Below are 22,574 nucleotides of genomic sequence, written 5' to 3'. Positions count from 1 at the left end.
TGCAATGTCCCTGAATTATGTATATGTGCATGCAGATTTCTTTTTTATTTGTTTTAGGAAATAAAGTGATAACGGCACCTAAATTAAATTTCATTTCATGAACAAAAAATATTTTATGCATTAACAAAACAAAATTTGCCACTTATGTGAATATCAATGATCAAATTACATTCAAGATGAAATGTATCTTTAGTAATAAAAGGCTCACCTTTCCGTGCTTACAATTAGAATCACAAAACAATTCAAAATTATTCCCTTAATGACATCTAAAAACAAAAAGTTGGGCCTCCCTCACTAGGTTGGAAATGTAGCATTTGGCATGGGAGATCCATTTCACGTTGTCTCATTTCAGTCACTCTATTCCACTCTCCACCTCCCAACTATATCTTACTATTGCTGAATGAAAATTCATAGTCACTGATAATGAGTAGAAAAAAAAAAATTTTCCCCTAAGAAATCATTTAATGACATGTACTTCTAAAGAAAATAATCATTTAGGCAGAACCTAGATGACTACTAAATATTCTTTCCTGCTATATAACTCAATCCTAGAAACTACTTGGCAATCCTAATCTAATCAACTCCCTAGCTCATTCCACAAATATTTCTTCTAAATTTTCTGAAACTTCTTCCTCAAAAAAGTACTGACTTCTATTCCAGACCTCAGAAATCCAAAAGCAAACATTAAGTGCTTACTACATGCACACTGTGGTAATAATTAAGCTGGCCCTCATCACTTTAAGCCTTGATGATTACAGTCTGGTTGGTCTCCCAGCCACAACTGTTTCTGTTCTAGTCCACTCTCCACTTCGCTGCCAAAGTGAACTTCTTACTGCACATATGACTATATCCAGCCATTCTTCCTTCCCTATAAATACATAGACAAAAACTGTAGGATGGAATGTAAAACTCTACTTGGTTTTCAAAGATCTTCATAAGTTGCTCCCAAGAACCCCCTTTTCCAGTCTTCTTAGACTTTATACTCCTCATCTCCCAACAGTCAATGAGCTTATTCTGACCCAGAGACACTGGTCTTGCTGCTATTCTTCAAAAAAAAAAAGCCTTTCCCAATCCCTCTTAATTCTACTGACTTTCCTTCGCTGATTATTTTCAATTTACCCCGTATACTGTTTGTTTTCATGATGCTTGCCCTATTAGACTGCAAGATCCTTGAGGGCAGGGACTGTCTTTTGCCTGTCTTGGTATCCCCAGTTTTCAGTTACAGCTGGTACACAGATTAAGTTAATATAAATTTCATCTTATTTATCTATTTGTCTTCTCATTTAAGCTTCAACCATCTCATGTTTTGAAAGCTACTTACCCTCATTTGTGCTTTGGGTCCATTGCTTTCCAGTACTTGAAGCAATCTGCTTCTACAAGTTTGCTTTGCAACTATACCCCAGCTAACATATTTCTATATCATCAAAGCCTATTTTTAAAAATGCACATATAACCAGAACCACTAGCAATATAAGATAATCCCTATTACCACTGATTAGAGATAAAACAGAATAATGGAAGAAGTAGAATTCCCCTAAATATATTATTGGTAACTTTAAAATAAGCACAATTAAGATTGTGCTTATTAATTATTAGTTAGTATATTTACTAGTTATATATTGTATATTTATTATTATATATTACATTAATTATATATTATGATTACTAGTTATATATTAACTAGTTTAGTTTACATGTACATGGCATAATAGTGAATGCTATACCAAAACTTTTAAAAGAACTCCTCTATATGATAAATCATACATATATTAAACCAACTACTGTTGTTTATACAATCATTAGCTTAAATTATGAACACACCTGATAAGCAGATAATGTCATAATACTAATTCTAAGTAATTATTCTGAAAAACTATAATCCAAACCAATAAGGACTTCAATTAAAAATAAAAGCAAACTATCTTTATGGTCTATTTGAATAAGCAAAGCTAATTATTCACAGCGTATCCAAAAGAAAACATTTCCAGATTTTTTTTAAATTAAAAAAGAGAAATCACATGATTAAATCATAACTGATAATTACCTCAACTATATTATGCATATGAGGAAGCAGGCGATCCATTCGGACTTCAAGTAGCATCACGAGAGCCCGACATACATTTTTACGTACCTCTGGCTCTTCATCACCAGCCAAAGCAAAGAGATTCTATTACATAAGAAACAAAGTGTAATTTTAAAAAATCCCTAAAGAGAAAAATAATGTGTGTAACCAAGTATAAATTTATATCCAAATAAAAACTAAAATTTAATTAAATACTTAAAAACATACTGAAATAATTATTTTCTTCACTATAGATATATACCTTGGCGGTTAAGCTTACCAAATTTTACACACTTGCCAACAGAGACTAAAAGTTTTCACCTCTTCAAAACGTTATAATGGGTATGGGGAAAATAGAAAAAAGGATAGGCAACTCAAAACCTACAAATTAAAAGAAAATTCTACTGTATATAGTGATATCAAACACTAAAGATCTTCCCTCTAAACCTAGACTGCAATTTTGTCTAATGTGCAGTCTTAACTTTGCTTCCTGAGATTCAGAAAGGCTCAGTAAGTAACTTGTTTATGTTCACACCATGGCATTTGAACCCAAGTCCCTATACTTTTTTTATTGTGCCACATATTTACCTGTTTTTACAAGTAAGATTACTATGGAAGTAGCATAGGAAAGAGAGTATTAGATGTGGTTATCACAAATTTGGGTTCAAATTCCACCTGTTTTATGTGACCTTAGACAAGAGACAACCTCTCTGGATCTCAGGACTTTGTGATTTCTACAATTCTTTCCAGCATTACAGCAATACCCTATTTCTTATTACACACTCCACCTCAATAAGCACTTCATAAAAACAGAATCCTAGGATAATTCAATAAATGTTGACAAACTTCAGATGCTAATATAATACAGATTAAGATTTTAGAATATGTAAAATATTAAGCTTGATTCAAGAAATACAGTATACTCTTACTTAAAACAAACTCATAAGAAACTTAAGACTAATAATGCTTATGTTTTTAATCAATCAAAATTTGCTAGTATTTGTCACAAAAATCCATAAATCAACACGTATTTTTATCATTGCAACAAAATTATAACAATGTATAAGAACTATTCTTAAATGGACATAATGAAAAGTCACGAAAATGATGTAAAACACAATAGCTTTTACATAGGAATTATTTCCAAAACCAAACTTGAGGCACTTCTAAAGAATACACCCTGTTTAGTTTTGTTTTGAAAGCAACTTTCTCTGCATACATTTTACGAATTTTCCTAAATCAGTTAAAGGGTACCCACTAAGAGAAACAATTAAAAAAAAAAAAAAAATAGCAGGTATCTCATTTAATAAAGCCAAATACAAATAGCTTGGTATTCTAATTATGTTCTGAAGTCAAGCCTTGAAGAACAGGCAATTTAGGTATAAGGAATGTGGCTGTCAGCAAAATTTTTGAGAACTGGGCCCTTGAGGTCCAAATTTCTTAAAAGATGTGGACATTTTTATCCTCTATTATTCTTTAACATCTATTTCCCTTCTTATGGAAGTCAAACCTACTCTTATTAAGATCACAGGCTTTCAATCACCAAACATTAAATGTGATACTTCTGTACACTTTCTTATAATTTATCCTACCACCAGTTTTTAGTTGGTTCTGGATGGTTCAAATCTCTTTTTGAGTCCTGGATGCACTTGATACCAACCACTTTGACTTAATTGAAATACTTGATGAAAAATAATGTGCAATCAACCCCCTGGGATTCTAGTTTAAAGTCTATTGGGTTAAAACATACATAATGCTATGAAAAAAAAAATTTTTTTTTTAAAAGAGGGAAAGACTAATTAATAATAGGGGAACTGAGAAAAGTTTTCCAAGAAAAATTAGAATGTAAACACTGCCTTGAAGGATAAAGATTCTGAAAGATAAGAGCTGAAACAGAAAATGCAAAGTCAAAATAAGAGTTCAACTAGAAAACCAGTTTGTTTGGAATACAGAGTGCATGAAAAGGGAATTGTTCATAAAAATAATATTAATGTAGAAAGTGTCAGTTTGTCAGTTATAAAAGTTTGTGTTTTATCCCTGAGGTAAAATAGAGCACCCAAAAGACAAAGAGCAGCACATTCACAGTCTATCTGAGCAAGAATACTTTGTTAAGTTCTGTGGAAAACACCAAAGACGATAGAGAAGTTATGAGGACTAATTTTTTTTAAACTATATACAGCATCTAAGCTTGCTTAAAAAAGAGGAATGACTGTACTATATGATGATCAATTCTGATGGACGAGGCCCTCTTCAACAATGAGATGAACCAAATCAGTTCCAATAGGGCAGTAATGAACTGAACCAGCTAGACCCAGCAAAAGAACTCTGGGAAATGACTATGAACCACTACATATAATTCCCAATCCCTCTATTTTTGTCCACCTGCATTTTTGATTGTACACTATTTCAAAGCCCAATTATTTTTATGCAGCAAAATAACTGTTTGGACATGTATACATATATTGTATTTAACTTACACTTTCACATATTTAACATGTATTGGTCAACCTGCCATCTGGTGGAAGGGGTGGGGGGAAGGAGGGGAAAAGTTGAAACCAAAAGGTTTTGCAATTGTCAATGCTGAAAAATTACCTATACATATATCTTGTAAATAAAAAGCTATAATTAAAATAAAGGAATGATTGTATATGTCTAACAGCCTTGTAAAAAATTGTTTTTTCCTCCTGCACTTCATAATTTTGCTGAAAGTTAATTTTTAATGGGGAAGGAGGAACTGAACCCATCCACCCTATCATGGCAAAAAGGGAGAACTAAAGAATTATTTTGTCAAGAAGAGTACATAAAGCTACTACAAAACTTAAAAAAATCTTACATTCTACTTCATCCCATTTGAATGAAAAGTTGTGCTAAAAATATAACTCTCCTATGTTTTTAGGTAATGTGTCACCAGTAAATGCAATCTATTTTTAAAAAAAACAATGTTGTTCTGTTCTCACAGTAAATATACTAAGTTTTATAATTCTGCCATCTTAACTCTTGCTATCACTGTACCTGGTTTTCCTTAATGGAGCAGCAGGCAGCTAGGGGGTATATAAGAAAGAATACCAGGCCTGGAGTCAGAAAGACCAAAGTTTATATCAGATCTCAGATACTTATTAGCTAGATGACCCTGATTAAGTCTCTTAATCTGTTTGCCCCAGTTTGCTCATCAGTAAGAGTGGGATAATAGCATCTATCTTTCAGGGTTGTTGTGAAGATCAAATGAGATAACTGTTAAGTGCTTACTCAGTGCCTGATACAAAATAAGTGCTATATAAATGCTGCAACATTTAGGGTTCATTTGCAGTGACTAATGTTTTTCAATAATTGACATTTTTATAGATTCAATGCATATGCCCTTATATTCATTGACTGTGGTATGTTAATTATATTTTGAGTTGCCTCCTTTAAGAAATCAGATTCTAAAGTTCAGAGTGGTCTTAAGAGAGAATTAAAACAATGGAGGCCAGACACTGGCAGTGACATGTAAAGGGCTGAAACTCTTGAGTCAAGGCACAGGGGTAAGACAATCGAGCACTTGAGGCTAATTACTGATTGGATAATACTCCATAAGAATATGCTTGGAAAATGGCCCTGTGCTGACCCAATTGTTTGGTGTATACAGAGAATTGTGGGAGGGACTAGGAAGTGCAGTAAGACTAGCCAGAGTCACTTCAGGGAGACAGAGGAGGCGGTGAGGTCACAGAGATCCTATGTGTCCACTCCTGCTGATTTTAAGGCATCCAAGGTCCTAACGTGGTCGCCACACTGACAAATGACATTGTGATTTCAAGATAAAAAGGAGCTCAGTGGAAATATGGAAACAAACGAAAACATAATTTTCTAGAAAACCCAGAAGAAAGCTTGTATTCTAAGTCAGTTTACCTAGTTTTATTACTTAATTTTCTTTATGACAGACACTAGTATATTTAGAGTATATTTTTCTGAATTTTCCAAAGCAAAAGTTAAAACCTCCAAGACCTGCTAAAGTATCTTAAATAGATACTACTATTATTCCACAGTAGCAACCAAAAATGAGAGTATATAGAAACAAAGGACAGCTAGGTGGCATCAGTGTGCAGAGTGTCAGGCCTGAAATCAGGAGTCCCTATTCCTGAATTCAAATTTGGTCTCAGACTACAACTAGAGATGTGGCCCCAGGCAAGATACTTAAGCCTATTTGCTTCGGTTTCTTCATCAGTAAAACAAACTAAAGAAAATGGGAAACCACTCCAGTATCTTTGCCAAGAAAACTCCAAATAGGGTCACTGAACAATAGAGAAACTGAATGCTCTAGTTCCATGTCAACCCAGAAATGGGGTAGGAACTCCACAGAAATGCTTACGTATCTGTGTTCACCTGCCCTGCTTAATATTTTAAAGAAAAAACTGCTTTCTAGCTTTAACATTCTAATATTCAAATATTTAATTATTAGAACAACCCAAGATGGTTATGTCAGGATACTTCTGTGGATCTGGGATAAATGAAATAAATGGATTTAGTACCAAGTAAATATAGAAGGCTTTAATGAAAGGCTAGAAATTTCACAATTATTTTCTCATGGACCTACCTTTATAAAAGAGACAGTGCACAGATCCCACACTGTATTTTTTTTTTTTTAAATCCCACTTCTACCTGATACACAGCTGATTTTAAAATGGACATCATTGGAAAAATCAGACCAAGTTATAATTCCTTTAATTTTGACCCTAGAGTTTCTATTAAAAAATAATTTATGTGCAAGGAATTGGGGATAAAGATGGGTATAAGAAAGAATTATTAAAATTTATATGAGCAATTTTAAACATATGTGAATCAGAAATTTTTAATTGGCCATATTATATATATTTCTAAATTTGAGACTTCATTCACAATATTTAATTTAGCAAAATATAATAGCTACAAGTTTAGCTAAGCTATGGAAAACTGGATCACACAACACTAGTTAAAGAACAACTTTCTTTGTACTTTTCTGATTTTAGCTGTTGTGAAGAAAGCACAAAAATATTTAGAACTAAATTACCATTACAGTTTGTGTGCAATTATAAAGAAGCAATACTAAATCCAATTAGTATTACCACACTTTATTCAAAAACAGTAACAAAAAGAGCTTACCTCAATAAAAGAATCAATGTGTAACATCAGAGCTTGGGTTCTACTGATGATAAATTGATTGACACATGCAACAGCATGAGACCTAAAAATAAAATGTACAAATTTAGAATCATATATATAATTTCATTTTCAAAAGTAACAGAAATTATAATTATAGCCCCAACCTGCTTTTTAAGAAGTTTCTCATATTTCATTAAGTGACAATATTTTGGCATGTAATCTTCTCAAAGGCAGATAACCACTTAACTTTTTGGATACATATTCTACTCTAACGTCATCAAAGAACTTGTGGTTTTAAAAATATTTTTTGATTCATGACTTAAAGGTTTTAAAAAACATTAAGCAAAAATTGTTGCTTATTTCTCAACTTTATCTTTCAAATGGCAGTGAACATAAAAAGTTAATCAGAAATCACTAACAAGTCAAGTTCTCCTGATACTCCTGGATTATAACAAAAAATTTTGAGCCCCAAAGAACCTCAGAAACTAATAAAGATCAATCCTTTCCTTTTACAGATGAGGAAACTTGATCCTAAAAAGTTTAACTGATTCCAATGCCTAATCATCTTCCTTCTATGAAGTTCTAGTTTCTTTCTAGTAATTTCAAGTAATATAAGAATTGTCCAAAATGTCCTTCCATGTCTGGAGGAGTAACTTCAAACTCTAATTCTACTATTATATTGTTTTTTTGGTATAAGGCTGCAATTTTTTAAACGGTCTAGAGATAATTGTGTTCTGTCCCTTCAAAAGCATGATGTGAGAAAAAAAGCATACTAATCATTAGCATTTATTAAAAGCAATTATTATAGAAAGCTCAACATTTATAAGTGCAATTAAAAACAGGGGTGAAGTGAAATCATAAACAGGTATAATGAATTACTAATTACTATTGTCAGTAATCCTATAAACTCATCTATATTTACACTTGGAAGTTTTAACATTGTGCATAGTTGTTAGAAAAAGCCATTAAGAATTGTTATTATGTTCAGTGAATGGTTAATTTTTTTTTCCTTTCACTTCTAGCTAAAAAGAATTATATCAAAATTTAAAATTCTATTTCTTCTGTTTTAAAGTACAGTAAACCTGTACTTTTTAAAAAATAATTTCTTTATTGTTTAATGTCACTTCTGACATCCTGATCTGTCTGGTGTCCAGCACTGATGTTTTGAAATCTAAGACTATAAATAAACTGTAGCATAGTTATTCCCATCTATAAGGGGATGGAAGTTTATTTATCATATAATAATGAAACACAATCTATATTTAATTGATCTGTCATGCACTTTCCAGTAAGGCAAAATGAACTTAACAGTTAAATATAATTTTCAATGACATTTCTTTCTTTACCATAATCTACTGTCTTTGTACTTTGCAGTTCAAAATACTATCATTAGTTAACAATTTAGTTCCAATAAACATGTGTTTCTATTATTACATATATATTACACTATATTGTGTAGTATAAAAAAATTAGAAGCCACAGTCTTTGAATGCCTTCTAATTGAAAAGGTAACCTCAATCTTTAGCCGTGATCCTCAAAATATTTTTTGAAGAACACTGTAAACAATTACAATAATATGGAATAACACTAATTCATGTAATTCCATAAAGTCTTTATACTAAGTATATATTTAATAACTATTTTGCACACTAACAGACTTAGCTATTTGGTTTCCTAATGTACAACAAATTAAATGTACCGCAGTAATACTTCTCACAAACATAACAGGAATGAAGAAAAAAGGAGATAAAAGTCACTATGAAAGCTACAAGAAAACTTTTAGTCTATTTGGTGTATAAGTAAACCAGAGCTAAACATTTTAATAGGCTCTCAGGGCATAATTGTATTACAGTGCAGCATAATGACTAATGTTCATAAAGATGACTTTGATCAAGTATGTAATGGTTAAATTATTCACTACATACCAGCTTTATATGTTCTGACACTTTATAATTAGAATCTAGTTTAAAAGAAGACATCCCAGAATACCGGCTTGTAGTTGTGGCGCACACAAGCACATACATACATACATACATACATACATACACACACACATATATCTGCATCTTTAATACCTTGAAACTGAATTAAGACTTTTAGAATATATATATACACATATAAATATATATAAACTATATATCCATATCTATATCCCTAGCTATACATATATTCCTATCTATCTATGCACAATTCTATAAAATTCACCTTCATTCCCTAGTATACTTTCAAATATTTACAGATAAAAGACTTTTTCATGAAAAATCATTTGCTGAGGCAATTGGGGTTGTGACTTGCCCAGGTCATACAGCTAGGAGTACTCTGTTTTCAAAGGAAAGTTGAAGTTACTACATTACATGTGATATTACAAATGCCAAGTAGGTCATTTTATCTCAGTATTGAAATATAGCAACTTTGACTTTCCAAGAGTTATAAAAAAAAAAGATATAATCTCTAGCAGGTCATACTTGGATAGGAAAGAGTCATGCCATTATATAATCTGTTACTCAAAGCTAAATATTCAGGTGCACATCAACAGGTGGTTTGAAACTCATTAAAAAAAATCTCTTTGGTCACTGCAATCTTAGGACATTAGGAGTGAGGTCATATTTGAACTCTGGTTCTCCTGACTTCAGGACTACCAACTAGCTGCCCCTTTTTATCAGTTTAAAAAAAATCTCTCCCTCCCCCAAATACATGATTAAGAAACACTTCAGTATGATTTGAGTTTCAGCAATTAAATTGTATACACATACACGGTAGATTCTTCCTAGTTTCCAACAGGAAGGATGGATTAGAAAGAACTGGATGGATTAAACAATACTGGGAGACAGCACAGAGTACAAAAAAAATGACAAGAGGCTAAGATGACAAATGTGTGAAATTTTTATGTTTTTTCCTCCTCATAAAAAATTAAAAGTCCCGAGTTTTAAGAAAATAAAAGGACAGGAAGATTTTTTTTTGATAACTTTCCATTAACATGGATAAAAAGTTTCAAAATTTTGGCATCGAAAGGTTAAATTTCCATTATCTGGAGAATTAATTTATGTGGAACAATTCACTCTTCTGAAAGACAAACACGCAAACAAAAAAAAGCAATAGTGATCAGTTTTATAAGATTAAATACATTTTCTTAAAATATCAATAATTTATTTAGATATACCTTATTTTGGGACTACTATGCTTGAAGAACTGTAAAAATTTAGGAATCATGATGTTAAGTGGACGGTCTAAAACATCACTATCTAAAATTTCGGCAGAATCTTCACATATTTTCTGAAGGGCTCCAAATGCTCCCTGAAAAGGACATAAATTCAAACATATATTTTAAAAAAAAAAAATCATACTTTAAAATGAAAGCCATGTGTAATTAAATTAAAAATTATTATTTTGAAACAATGTTTATCTTCAAGTATAATCATAATATTTTTCTTCTTTTATTAAGCTAAAAGGAAGGAATCTGAAGAATTTGTGGATTTTTAAGTTTATCAAAGTAAAAAGAGTTTGCCTTTACGAAAAACAATCTACCTTTTCTATTTGCATTTTTCAATTTAAATTAATAAAATTAAAGAGGAAAAAAAATCTCATTTCATTCAAGTAATATTAAGTATTTAAGGCTTAAAGAAAATTAATGCAACTTTCAGGCTGCTTTTAATACATGTCAGAAACCATTATAAATGCAACAATCTGGAAATTAAAAAAAAAAAAAAAAACTTTCTACACACTATATACAATATGATGCAAATCCGTAACTCTAATGTCCTATTTAGTTCTGAGTAAGTTATTTAAATCATCTTAAATATATGGATTTACATTGCCTGAAGATTAATCTCAAACTCTTTTATAAGGAATATCACTTTTCTTTATATCTTTAGTATGCAGGTTTAACTCATTTATGAATCTATATTAAGCATTCAACAAAAGCACAGGAATTGCTCAGGAACTTAAGAAATCATTTCTACTAAATGAGTGTGGGGTACAAAAGAAACTTAACTTGATTTAAAGATCTCTTCCTGGCATAACTTGGAAATTCGAAGTGAATGTGGCTTAGTAAATAAGACTCCTGAAGAAAATATATTTTTTTCAGATCATAAAATTTAATCAAACTATTAAGGAAGAAATGTAAATATTTTTGTCTGGAATATCTGCCATGTCTGAAATATGGGCACTCCATGGGAAAGCCACAGTGTTGAAGAGCACATATATTTGTGTAAGTTTAAAAGCTACTTTTATGTCAATTCTGATGGAAGTGGCTATCTTCGGCAATGAGAAGATTCAATTCAGTTCCAATTGATTAGTGATGAACAGAACCAGCTACACTCAGTGAAAGAACACTGGGAAATGAGTGTGGACTGCTTGCACTTATGTTTTCTTGCCAGGTTATTTTTACCTTTCTAAATCCAATTGTTCTTGTGTGACAAGAGAACTGTATACATATGTACACATATATTGTATTTAAGATATACTTTAACATGTTTAACATGTATGAGACTGCCTGTCATATAGGGGAGGGGGTGGAGGAAAGGAAGGGAAAAGTTGGAACAGAAGTGATTGTGAGGGTCAATGTTGAAAAATTACCCATGCATATGTTCTATCAATAAAAAGCTATTAAAAAAGAAAAAGTGGAGGTAGGAAAAAAATTTATTTTTATGGCTCTGCAAAATTTTCTATTTTTCATCCTAATTCAAGACATTACAAGTTAACATTAAAACTAAAAGGAAATTTTGTGGTATTTTGTAAAAATTTTAGACAACAGACTGTAAAAAAGATTGGATTAAGATTTTAAGTAGAATAAAATGTTTCTGATACAAGTTTCTGATGCAATTTAAATATTCAAAAGAAATGAAAAGTCAGAAAACTAACTTCAGGCTTTAAAGTGGAAGAAATATTTTAAAAACAAATTTCCAAAGATTATAAACAGGTAAAAAAGTTAAATGTAACTTGAAAGCATTATATTGAGAAAACTCTAATAACTAAAAAGTCTAACATGATGTAAGCATCCTTACTTCACACGTATTATAATCTTCAGAATCCAACAAGCTACAGAGCTTTGGCAAGAGCTCAGGCCAGTTCTGTAATTCTCCCTTGGAGGCAATGGTTGTAATCAGAATACCTTGGAAGAAAAAATTAATTTCTCTTTAGAAAAAGAAAATTCTCAGAGACAGGATTAAGTTATAGTTCTTTTTTTTTTTTTTTAAATAACACAAATGCAAGCAATTTTACTATACATACAGAAACTTATCCTACATACAAATGACAAATTAAAAAGTATCATTAATGCTTGAAAGGAGAAAATGAAAGGAAAAAGTGAGGTTTTGCTGATGTGTATGTATACACCTTTAAATATTTTCATTTTGCTAATAACAATCCAAGTTATTATATGTAAAATAAAAAGCCCAATACACCATTTGTGACACCTATAGCAACAGAACAAGCAATAATAGTGGGGGACTGACTTCCCTCCAATGCCCACAGTGCTTGATAAGTGTTTCCACTTTACTTAAGTGGAATTACCAAAGCACTCTTTTCTCTCAAAATACACTCCTTTTTCAGAGAGAAAAGATTTTTTAAAAAAGCATATGTCCACATCCCCAAATATTAATAAGTTACAGTCAGATAAACATTTAAAAAAATCTCTCAATTGATCCTCATGTTTGCTACAGTGTAGTATAACACATTTTATACCCTTTTTCCCCCCCAGAAAAATCCCAATTCAATAAGAGAAGAAATTCAATTAAGTTCAGAAAAGTTAAACAACTTGACCCAAACTACAGAACTGCTCAAGTGTTTTACCCAAGACTAAACCAGACTAGACCCTCTAAGACCAGCTCTTTTCAGTGTATATTGCCCCTGTGTCTGGTAGCCAAAGAACTTTCAAAACATGAAATTTGCAAACATCAGTCTTCAAGGGACACATTTCACTAACAAGCTTATTTTTTGCCACTGCCCTGATTGGTTTAATAATGAGGTGATCATATTCCCTCAAGTCCTCAATATCCTTTAACAGAAATTAGAAATGTCCCCACAAGCAGCTGCTATGCTCAACTAGAATAAAATGTCATTAACTTAGTAATAATTAAAAGTGGCCTTCTTATCTCCAAAATCTTCAAAAGGAGTGGTTGATCAATTGAATAATAAGTTCTAAGTACAGTATTCTAGTATTTGAATCAAGAAGATCTGGGTTCAAAGTCTGTCTTCAACGCTTAAGTAACAAGCACAGTGTACTTCAAACAGTTACTAATCCTGCTTGCGGTGACTATAGCACAAATTTGATTCTCATGTTAATATATAACAATATTATATTTAACCATGGATAGTTGAGGAATGTCATTAATCTTTTCCACTACAGTACAACAACAAATACAAAAATGTAATTTGCCATAAAAACAAATGAATTAATAGGAACATTCAGGAATACATACAAAATAAGCTGGTCTCTTACATAATATCTTTCATGTGAAAAACAAGCAAGCAAAAGTAACTGATTTCATTTTAATTTTTTTTTTTTTTTTTTTTTTTTTTGTTTATGCATCTGCAGTGGTATCCCTGTGTGATCCCATTTGGAGTTTTCTTGGCAAAAATATTGGAGTATCTTGCCATTTCCTTTACCAACTCATTTGGCAGGTGAAGAAACTGAGGCAAACAGGCTGAAATGACTTGCCCAGAGCTAGAAAGGTCTGAGACTGGATTGAATTTAGGAAGAAGTATATAAACTGGACTCTACTAGTCAGCCCTGGTATTTTACTCATTATCATGAACTGGCCAAGTTACAACCACAGTAAAACCAGGCTAATAGTATGATGCCTAACAGGCTTATTATTAAATATATAACTTAAGCAAAAAATGCTTTTATCATAAAAGTGCTATATAAATACAAAGGCATCAGTGTTACCATGTGATAATGCAAATGGATCAAGTACAAAGCATTTAGGATAAAAGGTTGAAACCTTTGTCACATATCCTGAAAATAGTTTTCATTTAATTCTACTGGATTTTTGCTGTTGTTGTTAATGTTATGATTGGTCTTTTCCTCCTAAACAGAATTCTAAAAAGAAATTGATCTTTTGTAGTTGCTATCAACCAAATTTATGTTGCCGAATGCCTACTATGATCCAGTCTTCTGTAGTTAAAAATTAATTTTGGTACTAAGTATTTATTACATCATAAGAAAATGAAATAGTCACATGAACAGAATAGCTCAATTATTTCATTATGGGCCTCCAAACACGATAGGATTGGAATACTTTATAAATCTATAAAACCATTACATATGCTCTATCATCATTTTTTACTTTACTTATTCCTAATTTTTTAAAATAAAATTTTTTTTGATAAAAACAAAACAAAAAAAAACCCTTGCCCAAAAGGCATCACCCCAACAAGAATGCCAGAACTAAGAAGACATGAAGACTTGAGTTCAGATCCCAACTTCTGTATATTCTTCAGTCCATAAATCTCTCCATCTTTCTATAATATGCATGAGATATCTATGATGTAATAAATGGCACTTCTCATTGTGAAATCAAGTAGTATATGGTTTCCTATATCCTTAACATTTAGGAGTCCAAATATTTAATTAATTCTCTAGGTTTTTCATCTTCCAAACTTGACAGCTGAAGTCAAAAAGCTCTTAAAACGTGTAACATTCTCTCTTTGAATGTCTACTCTCTATACACAAAATTCTTCTAAAATAATACCAAAATAAAAGAATTTAATAAGCTTTCCAATGTTAGTGTAACATTCTAGCAGGGAGCACCAAGCTCTACTATCTTTAATTTATTTGTCTCTCCCTTCCCAAATGTGGCAGATGTATATATGAACCTGTAATACACAACACAAAGACTATATAACAACAGTCAACTAGGACCTTAAACTTCCTAATATGCAAAGAACACTCCACTGAAGAAAGATGTAAGACATTAAGAGTTGACTATCTCAAATTTAAACAACATTAACCTATGGAATTACCTCTATCAAGTTGTATTTTTTTAAAAAATATTCTGTCAAGTCTGATTTTACTGTTTTCTTTGATTTTTTAACTTTTAGATTGAGAAAACTATTCTTTAATAAACAGTAAGAACCAAGAACACTGGACTTGAAGCAAAAGAACTGACTCTCAGATCCAAAGTATAATATTTAATAGCTGTATGATGAGAGACAAGAGGGTAACAATCTCTGAGCTTCAGTTTCTTGATGTATAAAATGAGGATACACATATTTTATGTACACTGGATAGTCTAATTGAATTGAAACAACAACACATATAAAATGCTTTGTAACTATATAGCACTATATAAATTAAATAATTACCATTATAGGGGAGGAGAGAGGGGGAGAGAATAAGGGCTTGCACTATATCTTCATGAGTTTTTTTCTTACTAGGAAAAATAGAGATAGTAGGAAATAATGTAATAATGCATGTATAAGGAAGAGAGTTGTATTACTATTATGAAAGCATGTGTAAGCCCAACAAATGGAAGAATTGCCTCTGGTTTCCTTGAGAAAGGCCACACCTTCTCTGCAATTTAATTTTAGATAAGCCTAGAGCACTGAGAAAAGTTAGTGACTTGTACAAGGTCCCAAAGCCAGGACCTCAGAGACTATACTTGAAACCAGGTCTTTGAGACCAAGGTTCTCTCTGCATTGCACCACACCTGCTTCTCCCGAAATGTGACTGCCCAATGGGCCTCATGTGTAGGATTGCCCGGGAGTAGTGGATAGAGCACTGGGAGTTCCAAACTGAGAGCCTATTTCACACTCATAACTAACTATATGACATTGAGCACTTTATGAGCAATCTTTATGAGGCTGTCTTCTCATCTCTAGAATGGAAGTAACAGTAGGCCCTACTTCACAGGGTAGTTCTGAATAATAAAGATTTTTCACCCTCTACAAACTCTAACAAAAATCAATGGAGGTTACCACTGCCCTTCTTCTAGTGATAAATAATATAATATAGTAGTTGTTGAGTGGTGTTTGATTACTTGAGACCCTGTAGACCACCCGGCATGCTGATATTGTCCATTGGGTTTTCTTGGCAAGGAATTTTTTTCTACAGAAGTAAAGTGACTTGCCCAAGGTCACACAGCCAATAAGTATTTGAAACCAAATTTGAACTCAAGTCTTCTTGAATCTAGGCCGAGTGATCTATCAATTGAACCAGCTAACTGCCTCCTAATATATATTAAAGAGAATACAAAAATGATCATCTGGAGTATACCTTTCCCCCCTACCTCCCTTCGCAAAGAAGATATTTAACTTGGAAAGGCCTTTTTCCATGATCTAAGATCAGAAATACAGTTATCTACAGTCCAAGAATGTTTTTTACATTTTAAAAAACAAGAAACCTTTATTTTTAAAATATAGAAACTATTATTATTTCTCACCTCCCCTTCCCTCACTCTAGATCTTCTTTGACCTATCTCATATGAATAAAGAAAAACTACTTTTCTTGCATGGTGGTTCTCTTTCCATCTTATTTTTTTCTTAAAAAAAAAAAAAAAAAACCCTTCAATTTCATCACTGCTACTATCATACTAAAAATCTCTCCTACCCTTTGTGGCTAAAAATTATTGTAAAACTATAATCAGTGCCTCACACTCATTCTCTCACTATCTTCTAAATTCTAATTTGACTATGGACCTCATCAAACTACTCTCTACAAAGTTACCTCTTTTTAATCAAATCTAATGGGTCTAGTTCAATTCTTATCCCTAATGACCTCTCCTAAGTCCTCATCCTTTGTGACTTCATGGTGTCTCTATAACCCTTCTTGAGGACTTTGGGCTGATTGGTCTTGAAATGACTGCTGTCATTAGCTGTTGGGTGGCATAGTGGGTAGAGTTCAAATCTGAGATCAGACACTTGCTAGCTATGGGACTGGGCAAATCATTTAACCTCTATCTTTCCATAATATTTAACAAATTAACTAACATTTATGTAATTTCCACTGTGTATCCAATACTGTGCAAAATGCTTAACAAATATCTCATTTGATTCTCACAACAATGCTGGAAAGTAGCTACTATTATTCCTATGTTTACAGACGAAGAAACTGACTCCAGGTCTAGCATTCTAAAGTGACATTCAATTTTTAAAGCACTTTAAAAATACTAGCTGCTATTCTTATGGATTGCTGCAAATTTTTTTCTTTCCTAAAGTCTATTGGACTGCTTCCTCTTTCCCAACAGAGGACTTCTCACACTTTACTGAGAAAATTGAGGTCCTTCACTATTAAAGCACACCAAGTTCCCTCTTTCCCCCTCTTTTACACTACAAAACTCCTAGCTGCCACCCACAAGTTCTTACAATTTTGCCCTAGTCTACTTTTCAATACTACCCAGACATACCGTAATCTCATCTCCTCAGATTATTTCCTCTAAATTTCTCTCTCCCAAGCTAATAGTATTTTTCCCCAGAAGGCTACAATAAACTCCTAACCTTAAAAAAAAAAAAAAAAAAATCATTTAACCTAGCCCATCCCTCAAGCTAATCTTTCTTCCCTTTAATGGCCAAACTTCTAGAAAAAGCTCACTATACACTCAATGCCTGTACTTTCCCCTTCACTCATTTCTAACAATCTGGCTTCTACATTCATCCCTCAAATGCAGCTCTCTCCAAGGATACCAATGATTTCTAAATCACTAAATCTAAATGATAGTTCTACGTCTTCATCTTTCTTGACCTCTATGCAACATTTGATGCATTCTTTCCTGTGTTTCTGAAACACTGCCTTCTCTTAGTTATCCTATTTGTTATCCACCTTTTCAAAGTTGCGATTCATACTCTGTCCCCTATGGCTCTGAGTCTTTATTTATTAACTATCTAAATACTTCTATAGTGATTTCATCCTGAAATCAACTATTATCTCTATGCAAATGACTTTCTGAATCTATATATACAGTCCTCTCTCCCAAGCACCAATTCTCTATCAACAACTGCCTTAAGATTTACAAAAGCTATTTGTCATAGACATCTCAAAATCACTTATATCCAACTTGAACTCTAGCTTCTCCCTTACTCTTCACATCCTATTAACAAATCTTGTTGAGTCTACTTCTAACATATCTCCTTTTCTTCTAAAGTAATTTCTTGCTTTCAGTCTAAACCGTTTTCATACTTTCTTCCCCATCTCCTCAAATTATTCTCTCTAAATTTCTTTCTCTCCCAATCTAATAGGTTTTCTTCCCCAGAAGGCTACAAATAAATTCCCAGGTGCCAAACTTATATGCTTAAAGCACAAGATTGACCCATGTTAATACTCAACTTAAGAAGTTCCAATAATCCCCCTTCCCTCTCCCCCCCTCCCTCCGGAAATAAAACAAAAAACTTGTTGGTCAAGGTCTTTCACAATCCAGGTTCGATTTATATTTCCAGACTGAATTCGTTTTTGTGCACTTTACATTTCGGACAAGCTGGCTTATTTGCTGTTCCCAGTATAGAACATCCCTATCTACCAGCTGTCTTCTTCACCTTGACCTCATCGCTTCCTTCAAAACTTAATGTCACTTAATAAGGAGCCCCTGTGCTAGTCTTCCCCCCCCCAAAATGTCTACATATAGCTTTTGCATTTAAGGTAAATGTAAGCTTATCAGTACACAAATCCCTCAATAGAATATATGCCCTTTTCGGACAGGAATGTTTTTGTCTTTTTTTTTTCTCCCAAAGCCTCACAAAGTGTTTGACACTTAGATTGGAACTGTCATTTCATTTGGTCTAGGGCCCAGCTTCTTAAACTGTGGTTCTCGATTTCTGACGGACTCTCTTAACTGAATGGGGGTGGAGGGCATCACAAAACTATGATTTATTATCAATAAATGTGTAACTTGCATACCTACTTCATATACCTATGTGCCTGGGGTCATGTAAAAATTTCTCAGTTGAAAAGGGGTCACAAGTAAAAAAAAGTTTTAAGAAATCCTGGTCTAGCACATTCTCAGTAAAGAAATTGCCTTTACCAGTGTAGGTCTGAAATTTGGAGAACTGCCTAGGATACTGACAGGTTATTTCACTTGCCCAGAATCACAAAGCCAATATGCCAGAGGCATATTGTTCTCTAACTACTTTTCCACTGTGTACTTATTGCTACTTAGATTAATTACATGCTTAGCAAGAAATTTTCTAAATACATGAAGATTTGGCAAATGTTTCTTGAATTAAAGTGACAAAAAATTAATACTAAAACCCATTGGCCAGATATTATGCTATTATGGTCGTACCTCTTTGAGAATATTGTATGAAGGTTCTATTAAAAGATTTAGCAGGAATACATAATTCTAAGTCTAGCCTCAGTGTCTTCAGAAAAGTCAATGTCAATCTCTACTTTATTCTCTCATGACTGATGATATCCATGTCTGGTGACTTAACTTTCTTTTCCAAAACTCTACAGTAACTTCACAAATACCCAAATATCTCTTGAAAACTTGAAAAGAGTTTTGCTTAAATTTTGTAGAATGAGTTCTTTTTTTTGAACTTGAACCTGTATTATGCAGCCAGTAGGCTAACATTTATTTAGTTTTACCAAATGACAATGAAAATAAAAATGATCTTCATATTTTCTTTCCCTCAATACTCAGCTGTACAAAATAATCCAGGTCAAAAGCAGGAATCCTGACCCAATCATGTGAAAACCTCAGTCTGATTCCAAGAGTGTCTTGGAAATAAAGATTCTAAAATTGTTCTGACTTATTAGGATGCTCTCGTCTTTAGTAACAAACTGTGCACAATCCAAACAGGGACAGGATATTTCTTTTTAAAAACAAAACAAAACAAAAAAAATCCCTTTTATGGCATATGATCTGACTGGATTGTATCCAAAATTGCAACCGGCCATAGTGTTATTTGGCCAATTTATTCCATTTAAATGGTCAATAAGAAATAAAAACTACATATTCTCTTATGATTTAGTTCCAAATTTAACATTTAAAAGTTAAACTTCTGCATAATCATTTTAACCACTTGAACAATAAAATAATCCATGTCCTCAAAATGTACCACTCGCCTTTTACTTATAATGAAAGAAATTCAACAATCACTAATAAAGAAAAGTACCATACTGCCCATCCCCAAAATGTTTAATATTAAAATTTCTTAATAGGTCTTCTGGAACCAAGGATACCTAAAAATGTTGAAAAGGCACCCAATTCAACTTTTCCCCTCATATTCTTTCCCACTTTTTCAACCCTATCAAAAGCCTTCCCCCATCTTAGGGCAACCCATTCTCTATTTTATATATTCTCCTGCACTTTCCCCTTAGGTAAGTGATATCATGAACAGAGCTGCATGAACTGAAAACAATTGTTAAGATTACTTAGCTTTCTTGATGAATATAACAGTAACATTTACTAAAGTGGTTAGAAACAATGTAACAAAACATTTTCTTATTATAAATCTTTCATGGACAGCAAATGACCAATCTCAAAAACTGAGTAAGACAGATAAAATATATTTTACATTATAACTCACCCACAGTGGCTCTGATTAGAGGGGAGGAGTCACCAATATTATTCAGACATTCACTCTTAATAAAATCTGTTACTCCATTTGGAAAGTTGTGAAAGTGTGCTTTCACATTATTCTTCAGAATGAGACCACTCAAAGACCTCGTGGGTTCATCTGCAATAAAAGTCAACACTGCTTTGAGCTTTTAAGTATTTTAAAGGAGTTTATACATTAAAACATTACAAAAATTTTAATGTTTTGAGAGTTAATTTAAGTGGGAGAAAAGGATCACAGCACATTAATGTAAAGACACAGGTCTTACTTATGACCAAGACTATGCAAAAAACACTGTCAATGAGTCTTGAGAGTTAGAAGCAAGGGGCAGCTAGTTGGTGAAGTAGAGCACCTGAAGTCAGGATGGCCTGAGTTCAAATCTGGCCTCAGATACTTGACACTTACTAGTTGTGTAACCCTGGCCAAGTCACTTAACCCTAGTTACCTAAGCAAAAAAAAAAAAGAAAAAAGAAAAAGCTAGAAGCAATATTTTGTTAGATGACAAAAGAAACAAATCTTGTTGATAAAGGGAAATTTATTTGTATGATAAACCCTTACATGAACTGTCACCCACCATAATTTTTTAATGACTATTGGCTCTTAACCTCTCCCTTCTCCCCCTAAAATGTATTTAAACTCTGATCAATCTTGCTCACCAATCTATGAACTGATGATGAAATACATTCCTTCTCAGTTTAAAAAACAAAACCAAACCATGAGGGACAATACATATAGAATGCTGGATAAACTATCAAAAGTAGCTGCAGCTAAAACAGTTAACTCCAAGAGAGGATTGACACATCGCAGGATTGGTGACACAGAAAAAGAGCTAGCAGCTTTTTTTTTTTTTTTTAAATTTAAAGCACCAACATTTTAAAAAATGCTTAATTCTATAGAACTCTTTCTCATAAAGCTTGTTATATACCCATTAATTCAACTAAACACTAGTGTTTACAGTTGAAAATGATTTCCTTTACAAAATGCTTATCAATGAGACTAAAAAATTAACAAGCTGTTAAGTTCACCCTCAGAGGAAAAAAAAGTCAAAAAGGTTAAAAAAAAGTACACATTAACTTCAAATTTGCAAAAAGTCTTTTTATGTTTACAAAAGTAAAGAATTAAGACTGAAACTTGAAACATATTTTCTAAGTAGTTACACTGGGTGGCCAGAATTTTTACTGACAACAACTTGTCTTTGGCTGCATCATGACGAATGATTCAAAATTCCAAAACGGCATATACCTATACCTACTCTGTTGTTTAGGTCAGCATGAATATCATTTATACATCAACACTATTAACAGTAATTAAAACTCTTGGAATTAAAATAACACATAGAAATAAATGCTACACATATCCTACTAAGGTAATAGGAAGTAAAATTTCAGATTCATTATAATTCAGTCTTAAATCCTTGGTTCAATTAGGACTTAAGTGATTCTTTAAAAGGAAAGATAAATGCGGAGAGGTATATCGCTATCAAGATATTTCTGAATTATTCTTCTGGGATATTCATTCCCCTATGGGAAAATAGCATCCATCAGTGCAATTCCTTAATTATTTAAGGTCTTCTTAATCTCAACCCCAACACACAAATTTGATGGATATACAATTTTTCATCTTCTCTGATTCCTTTTTTTTTCCTTCTGAGGCTGGGGTTAAGTGACTTGCCCAGGGTCACACAGCTAGGAATGTTAAGTGTCTGAGACCACATTTGAACTCCGGTCCTCCTAGCTGCCCCATCTTCTCTGAATCCTAAGACTTTCTAAAGTAACCACGAAACTAATCTTCCAAGTTTCTAAGCACAAAATGTTTCATTTCTTTAGGTGACAATTCCTTTTCTAAGATTTTCAGGTTAACCTTTTAGCAGTTTCAGCAATCTTACCTTAAATATATGAAGGCTAGG

At 32.6% G+C, this 22,574-nt stretch overlaps 1 protein-coding gene across 4 annotated transcripts in view; it reads right to left on the bottom strand.

Annotated features, from left to right (window-relative positions):
* TNPO1 (transportin 1) overlaps positions 1 to 22,574 on the bottom strand; it is a 105,031-nt gene that overhangs the window by 38,583 nt on the left and 43,874 nt on the right. For 3 of the 4 annotated variants that reach the window (XM_074282243.1, XM_074282244.1, XM_074282245.1), the window contains 5 exons: positions 20,639 to 20,788; positions 12,181 to 12,287; positions 10,338 to 10,471; positions 7,178 to 7,259; positions 2,045 to 2,167 (listed from right to left, as the gene is read on the bottom strand). In XM_074282243.1, coding sequence (XP_074138344.1) covers positions 2,045 to 2,167; positions 7,178 to 7,259; positions 10,338 to 10,471; positions 12,181 to 12,287; positions 20,639 to 20,788 — 596 coding nt within the window. Of the gene's footprint in view, positions 1 to 2,044; positions 2,168 to 7,177; positions 7,260 to 10,327; positions 10,472 to 12,180; positions 12,288 to 20,638; positions 20,789 to 22,574 lie in introns of those variants that run through there. The other variant, XM_074282248.1, reaches the window with a different exon arrangement.

The sequence above is a fragment of the Sminthopsis crassicaudata genome, chromosome 1, assembly GCF_048593235.1.
Source record: "Sminthopsis crassicaudata isolate SCR6 chromosome 1, ASM4859323v1, whole genome shotgun sequence".
In the NCBI taxonomy this organism is placed as follows: Eukaryota; Metazoa; Chordata; class Mammalia; order Dasyuromorphia; family Dasyuridae; genus Sminthopsis; species Sminthopsis crassicaudata.
The sequence above is the reverse complement of the archived record's forward strand: the minus strand, read 5'-3'. Positions and strand labels throughout refer to the sequence as shown.